General features: G+C 42.7%; 1 protein-coding gene across 1 annotated transcript; it reads right to left on the minus strand.

Annotated features, from left to right (window-relative positions):
* Positions 1–2,114: 2,114 nt before the first annotated feature.
* HBG2 (hemoglobin, gamma G) lies at positions 2,115–3,575 on the minus strand. The gene is given in 3 exon segments (NM_001071779.2): positions 2,115–2,243; positions 3,139–3,361; positions 3,484–3,575. Coding segments are annotated over 3 exon segments (444 nt in total).
* Positions 3,576–8,394: the final 4,819 nt, after the last annotated feature.

Raw genomic sequence — 8,394 nt, forward strand, 5'->3', positions numbered from 1 at the left:
GGTGAAATTCTTTCATCCTTCATGATCCTGTGTAAAGCTTATATCTGCTCATTGATAAAGATGGCTAAAAGGCCAGAAAGATACACACTTACCCATGTAACAAGCCTGCACATCCTGCACATGTACCTTGGAAATTAAAATGAAATGAAATAAAATTAAAAGGAAAAAAATGCCATGGCAACATCAGGAAGTTATCTTTTATGGTCTAAAAATGGGCAGCATAAATAATCTACCCCTTGTTTAGCATACTATTGAAAAATAACAATAAATTCGGCAACCAGCAGCCCTTGGGTCTACTCTGCCTATGAAGTAGCCATTCATTTATTCCTTTAATTTTTTATAAACTTGTTTTACTAAAAATGAAAGGACAAAGAAAGAAAGTGCGAATTGTGAAATGGTAGTGAGTGATGGCATTTGAAGTGGGTCCTTTATGATTTGATGGAGCCAGGCAGAAGACGTTTGGAGAAAGAAGTTCCTGAAAGTAGGAAGGGCATGTGGAAAACTCTGAGGCTGAGGAAAAAAAAGAAAGAAAGAAATATAAAGAAAGAGCTTGACATTTCACTGTATATAAACACATTACAAGCCTAAAGTACGTTGAAGAAAAAATAGAAATCAAAGTTAGACAGAAGGGCTCAGGCTTACTATTTGCGTCTTACAGATGAGAGTAGTAGAGTTGGTATTTTATTCTGAAACACAGAGGACAAGTGGAGATTTGTAAACCTGAGATAAACATGGTTTCTAATCCACTGAACACCGAAGCTTACTTTTTTCTCTTTCTTCATCTGCCTTACTTAGTGCAAGGTGCTATAACAAAATAGCATAGACTGGGTGACTTCAACAACAGAATTTTTTCTCACATTTCTGCTGGTTCCTGGTCAGGGCTCTCTTCCTGGGTTGCAGGTGGCTGACTTCCCACTGTGTCCTCACCAGAAGGAAGAGAAATGGCTAATCTCTCTGCTTCTGATGAGGAAAATAATTCTATGATGGGGATCTGTTCTCATGAGCTCCTCTAAACCTGATTACTTTTCCAAAGCCTCCGCCACCAATGGAGCCAACTGGGAGCTGGGGATTCAGCATGTGAATTTTCTGGAGACACAAGCGTTAAGTTCATAACACTATCACATTAAACTAAACTCTTGCTTATAAACATGCATTAACTTTCAATTATATAAGAACTCCAGTGAATCTGCCTTCTCAATTAATGTTATACAAATTCTTCACACTATATTTTCATCTGACCGTGCTGTTCTGCTGCTCAGACATGACACGCTGATGCTGACTTGTGAGCCTCTGCTGGCTCATTTCCTTCACCTAAGTCCCCACCTCCCTAGAAGCTTACAATGAGGTCTCCTCCTTGAAATGCTGTGACCAGTCTGTACACTTAAGGGCATGGGATTAATTTCACCTCTTTAGGCATGCATCAACACTTAAAATGAAAAGTTCCTTAGTAAAGTAAGGATCACTTCATTGTAGTTACCGTGGAAAGAAAAACCTGTTTCCTGCTCTGATCTCTAACACCTCAACCTCCCCGTAGAGCCTCACAAGGGCTGAGAAAAGCCAGATGCCATTGGAAATAGTATTGCCCCTAATAAAATAGAATGGCTATCCCTGCCTAAACCTTGACTTCCTAAAGCTTGGAACACTTTTTCTTCGTTGAGCCCCTTCCTCGCTGCTGTGCTGCAATCCAGTGAAGGGGGTTCAGCCCCCTTCACTGAACCTTTCCCCATCTCTTCCAAACCATCTGTTTCTGAGGAGTCCTGTCCTATAGAGGTCTTTCTTCCAACCAGATTTCTCCTGCACCTTTTACTCCCACTTGCAGAACTCCCATGTACAAGTTTCTTTATTGCCTAGTTCTTTTATTTGCTCATCAAAACCCACATCTAACGTAAACAAAAAAGTGTGGAGTATGCACATGACACAAACACACATAGCCATGTATAAATACACATACACACATCCCTCAACATAAAACCCTTTGTGGCTCATATATTTAAAAGGACATAAAAAAAGAACTGAAGACAACCATGTGTGATCTCTTAGCAGAATAGATTTATTATTTGATTGCTTGCAGAATAAAGCCTATCCTTGAAAGCTCTGCATCATGGGCAGTGAGCTCAGTGGTATCTGGAGGACAGGGCACTGGCCACTCCAGTCACCATCTTCTGCCAGGAAGCCTGCACCTCAGGGGTGAATTCTTTGCCAAAATGGATTGCCAAAACGGTCACCAGCACATTTCCCAGGAGCTGTTGAGATGAAAGGAGACAATAAAGATGAACCCATAGTGAGCTGAGAGCTCCAGCCTGGCCTCCAGATAACTACACACCCAGCTTCCACCCAGAATCAAGCCTATGTTAACTTCCCTCAAAGCCTGAGATTTTGCCTTCCCATTAAATGCAGGTAGTTGTTCTTCTTGCAGCACTAGTCACTGGCCATAATTTAAATCTTGCTATCTTCTTGCCACCATGAACCCTGTATGTTGTAGACTGAAGACGTTAAAAGAAACACACGCTGACACACACACACACACACACACACACACACACACACACACACACAGCTGACTTTCAAAATCTACTCCAGCCCAAATGTTCCAATTGTTCCTCACCCCTGGACATACTTTGCCCCCATCTGGAATTAAAGGATATAAGTTTGTAATGAAGCATTAGCAGCATTTTATATGTGTCCAGATGACATAGGAATAGCCTTAGCAATGTATGTTTGGCCACCAAAGTTCCCCACTTTGACTGAGCCAATATATGCCTTCTGCTTGCATCTTTTTAATGACCATACTTGTCCTGCCTCCAGATAGATGTTTTAAAACGAATAACAAAAATAGGGGAAAGATTAAAGTTCTTTCTACCGGAATCTAATAAAGAAAAGTCATTTGCCTCATTTCCACATCTCTTTTCTCAAAGTCAAAGTTGTCCATCTAGATTTTTAGAGGCACTCCTTAGGCCCTAAAACATTACCACTGGGTCTCAGCCCAGTTAGTCCTCTGCAGTTTCTTCACTCCCAACCCCAGTATCTTCAAACAGCTCACACCCTGCGGGTAGATTCAGCTGTGCTCAGATCAATACTCAGTTGTCTAAGTTGCCTCCAGACTAAAGGCAACAGGGCTGAAACATCTCCTGGACTCACCTTGAAGTTCTCAGGATCCACATGCAGCTTGTCACAGTGCAGTTCACTCAGCTGGGCAAAGGTGCCCTTGAGATCATCCAGGTGCTTTATGGCATCTCCCAAGGAAGTCAGCACCTTCTTGCCATGTGCCTTGACCTTGGGGTTGCCCATGATGGCAGAGGCAGAGGACAGGTTGCCAAAGCTGTCAAAGAACCTCTGGGTCCATGGGTAGACAACCAGGAGCCTGTAAGATTGACAAGAACAGTTTGACAGTCAGAAGGTGCCACAAATCCTGAGAAGTGACCTGGACTTTTGCCAGGCACAGGGTCCTTCCTTCCCTCCCTTGTCCTGGTCACCAGAGCCTACCTTCCCAGGGTTTCTCCTCCAGCATCTTCCACATTCACCTTGCCCCACAGGCTTGTGATAGTAGCCTTGTCCTCCTCTGTGAAATGACCCATGGCGTCTGGACTAGGAGCTTATTGATAACCTCAGACGTTCCAGAAGCGAGTGTGTGGAACTGCTGGAGGGTGCTTCCTTTTATTCTTCATCCCTAGCCAGCCGCCGGCCCCTGGCCTCACTGGATACTCTAAGACTATTGGTCAAGTCTGCCTTGTCAAGGCTATTGGTCAAGGCAAGGCTGGCCAACCCATGGGTGGAGTTTAGCCAGGGACCGTTTCAGACAGATATTTGCATTGAGATAGTGTGGGGAAGGGGGCCCCCAAGAAGATACTGCTGCTTAATTTTTTTTATAGCCTTTGCCTTGTTCCGATTCAGTCATTCCAATTTTTCTCTAATTTATTCTTCCCTTTAGCTAGTTTTCTTCTCCCACCATAGAAGATACCAGGACTTCTTTTGTCAGCCTTTTTTACCTTCTTGTCTGTAGCTCCAGTGAGGCCTGTAGTTTAAAGTTAAAGCATGTACCAATTTTTGCAAAGTTCAGGGATTGTGAAATGTGTTTTAGGCATAGGTCCAGGATTTTTGATGGGACACGTCTTAGTCTCATTTAGTAAGCATTGGTTTCCAAATAAGAAGTGCTATACTTATCTTTGAATATACTCTCTGTGGTTTTAGGCCATTATCTTTTAAGTTCTCATTAGTGTAGTGAAAAAAAATCCTATAAAGCAACAGTTTCATTGCAGGAATAGATTAATGTTATGTAATATAATATAAGACTGAATCCTTACTTCAATATCTGCTTATCTGTACCTATTTGAAATAAATCACGCCTGTTTCATCTCAGCAAAAGTATTTTTTTTTATATTCAGGTATGTATGTAGGCACCCGATGATGTGTATTTATCACTGGATAAGTGTATGTGCTGGCTGATGACCCAGGGTTTTGGTGTAGCTCTTCCATGCTCGGTAAAGATGATGGTAGAATGCTCTTTACCAGGTACTATGGATTAGAATTAATTATCTTGTATAAATGCTAGGTTCACTTCTTAGGGAATCTTATTCTAAGACATAAGACATGTATTTGCATGGAAAACAACTCTTAAGAGGCAGGGACTGTTTTATTGACTAATAGTCCACACACTGTGACAGCTGGGATGTCACTGTAGTTTAGACATCTTTATCTGTAACTCAGTGCTGTTTCTGACATATTGGCCACTTAACATGGCAGGAAGTATTCATGCTGTTTTTTTCTTTATTTTTTCTTTGGGATTTTTATTTTTTGGTAGGTTTGGTTTTGCTTTTGTTTTTTCTCTGAACTTGATCCATGACCTTGGTAGATTATGATGTCAGAAACTCTGGAAATCTGGCTTATTGGAGGGGAGCTCTACCTTCCCCTAACCTATCAGGTTGATAGGAATTATAATAATATTGGTGGAATCCTTTCAGACTTCATAATCCTGTGTAAGGCTTATATCTGCTCAAAGTGTTAGGCGGCTAAAAGACCAGAAAGATACATGTTGACCTGCGCAACAAAGCTGCACATATTGCACTTGTTCTTTGGAAGTTAAAATAAAAGTTGAATAAGAAAGGAAAGAAAAAGATTTGTCAACTTATCAGTATCTTCCAGTTACTCACATAATAATAAGTGACTTCTCTCAATCTAAGGATGGATGAGAAAGATTTTTATTGGTATGCTGGTACAGATTATAGAGACTGAGGTGAACCCAAATTAGGGTCTCTTTAAGATAGGGGATCTGTGAGATGGGTGTGTATAGATCTTTGACCATATCTGAGAGTCTGGTTGGGTTCCATTTGTAGAGCCTGACCTTTAAGAATGTGTCAGAGACTGGTGTCTAAGCCCGCTAAGGCCTAAACAAGTGAATCTTTTGAATCTCTCTTTTTTTTTTTTTGAGACGGAGTCTTGTTCTGTCACCCAGGCTGGAGTGCAGTGGTATGATCTCGGCTCACTGCAACTCCTGCCTTCCAGGTTCAAGCAATTCTCCTGCCTCAGCCTCCCAAGTAGCTGGGATTACAGGCACTTACCATCATGCCTGGCTAATTTTTGTATGTTTGTAGAGATGGGATTTCACCATGTTGGCCAGGTTGGTCTTGAACTCTTGACCTCAGGTGATCTGCCTGCCTTGGCCTCCCAAAGTTCTGGGATTACAGGCGTGAGCCACCACTCCCAGCCTCTAAACAACTGAATCTTAATTGCTCCTCCTCAGACTAAGGAATATCTAGGATCCCTCCTGTTTTCAGACAACTTCCCCATTTATCCAAAAACCAAGGCAGTGTTCTAAAAGTCATGTATAAACCCTTATTTCCTCTTATGCTTTTGAGGCAATATCTTTTAAGAGTTTGTTGATTTCTCCTTATCCATAACTGTCTTATTCCTTGATTTTTCCTATATCATTGCTTCTGACATTGATTAAATCCTAACTGATAAAACTGTTTCTTTACACAAGCAATTTCAAGTGTTTTCAAGCATTCTTTCCCGTGTATTTTCAAACATTTGTTCAGCGAATATCTGTTAAATAAATGTCATAATTTTTAAAGTAGTGGGCATTTAAGTTTAAGTCAGAGAATAAAACTTTCCTCTGAAAATTATAATCTAGGTAGAACATACATAAAATTAATAATTAAGTTAAACAACAAAATAATTTCAGATATTATTAACTAAGAAGGAAATTAAGGAGAAACTATTCGAACAGAGGCAAAATGACAGAAGGAATCTGCCATGGGAAGGCATTGCCAAATAAAGTTTAGAAGCTGAAATAGTAAATTCAAAGCTCTGAAGCAGAAGAAAACAAACTCCTGCTGTGCCAGAGAGTTAGATAAAGAACCAGTGCCGTTGATATGTAAATAGTAAAGTGGAGAATAGCAGGTGGTATTGTTTCAGGGAAGCATAAACCTAAGGACATAAACTTGTCCTCAGTGGTAGGGAGTGAGAAGCCATTATAGAATTTTAACTCTGGTAATGACATAATCTCTAAGCAATCTGTACTATTGGCTGGATTACTGTTCTAAGAATGACCTGTTTATCACAACTGTTTTGCTTAAAAAGCCCTTATTGCCTGTGGACAATTATTAGTTATTCTTTCAACTATTAAAAATCTTGTCATGCAGATGTGTGTGTGTGTGTGTGTGTGTGTGTATTCATAATGAATTTGCTTTCAATTAAGTTATCTTGAATTGGCAATATCTAAATCTAGATATAGCTCCCTAAGGGGTAAAGAGTGTATCCACTGCCCATCCCTCAACATCACGTCCTTGACTCCTTGATATCAAAGGGCAGTATAGTTTTGGGGGACAAGAAAAAAAGATTGATTAAAAATGCATATTACCGACAAATTAGGGGATGATGGCAGATGGGAGGCAGCAGAAGTACATTGCAGCTCCCACTCGGATGCACAGAGCAGCATGTGAAGTCTCGCATCAGGAATTTTTTTGGCAGAACCACATGCAGAAATAAATCAAGAAAGCTGAGAGAACGCACACACCCTCTGAAAGAAGCAGATTGCTCCTGCAGGACCCGGGAAACACCCCAAATATTGTGAGTGCCCAAACCGTGGAAGTGGAAAAGGGGGACCGTCCACCCCCAAACACACATCCTCACTGGGGAACCTGAAGATCTAGACCACAGGAGAAGATTCTGACCTTACCTGGAGCTGAGTCAATTTAGAGGGCCAAGCAAAATACAGGGGTAGAGGAAGCAGCGGGAGAAGCCCTGTGGGCTCTCTGCGTCCCCTAGGAAGCCATTTCTGCCTTGCCTCACAGGGATCATTTGGGAGGGCTGCCAGAGGAACTGGGAAAAGATGACAGGAAAAAGAAAATCTCCACCTGGCCAGATCTAGGGGCTGGGCAGTCGGGGGGTTGGTGGGGGGACATGAATTTGGTGTGCAGACTCCACTGGCAGGGAAGTAGGACCGCCCTACTTGGTTTCGCAGCTGGTAGCCTGGGGCAAGTTCTCAGCCTTGCTCACTGACTGCATGGAAACAGATTCGGTGCTGTTGCACGGGAGGGTGCACGCTGGAAGTGAGACCAACCTTTTGAGTTGCATGGGAGCTGGGCAAGTCACGTGACTGCTTGCTTTCCCCCACTTTCCTGATGACCTGCATGACACAGCAGAGGCAGCCATAATTGTCCTAGGAACATAAATCCATTGACCTGGAAACTACACCCCCATCCCCCCACAGTAGCCACAGAAAGACCTGCCCAAGGAGACTGTGAGCTCAGACACGACTAGTCCCGCCCCCACCTGATGGTCCTTCCTTACTCACCCTGGCAGCTGAAGACAAAGGGCATATATTCTTGGGAGTTCTAGGGTGCCCCAGCCCCCCCAACCACCACCACCTGACTGCTTCTGCTGATGCTTTCTAGAAAGTGCCACCTCCTGGCAGGAGGCCAACCAGCACAAAAATAGTGCATTGAACAACCAAAAGTAAGGACCCTCACAGAGTCCATTTCATCCTCTGCCACCTCCATTGGAGCAGGTGGTTGTATTTATGGCTGAGAGACCCACAGATGGTTCACGTCACAAGACTCTGTGCAGACAAACCCCAGTACCAGCCTGGAGTCTGGTAGACCTGATGGGTGGCTAGATCCAGAAGAGAGATAACAATCACTACAGTTCGGCTCTCAGGAAGCCCCACGCCTAGGAAAAGGGGGACTGTGCTACATCAAGGGAACACCTCATGGGACTAAAGTCTCAGCCTTGAGGCCTAGACTTTCCCTCTGACAGAGCCTACCCAAGTGAGAAGGAACCAGAAAACTAACTCTGATAATATGAAAAACAAGGTTCTTTAACACCCCCCAAAAAATCATACTAGCTCACCAGCAATGCATCCAAACCAAGAAGAAATCCCTGATTTACCTGAAAAAT

This window comes from Pan troglodytes, chromosome 9 (genome assembly GCF_028858775.2).
Source record: "Pan troglodytes isolate AG18354 chromosome 9, NHGRI_mPanTro3-v2.0_pri, whole genome shotgun sequence".
Taxonomy (NCBI): domain Eukaryota; kingdom Metazoa; phylum Chordata; class Mammalia; order Primates; family Hominidae; genus Pan; species Pan troglodytes.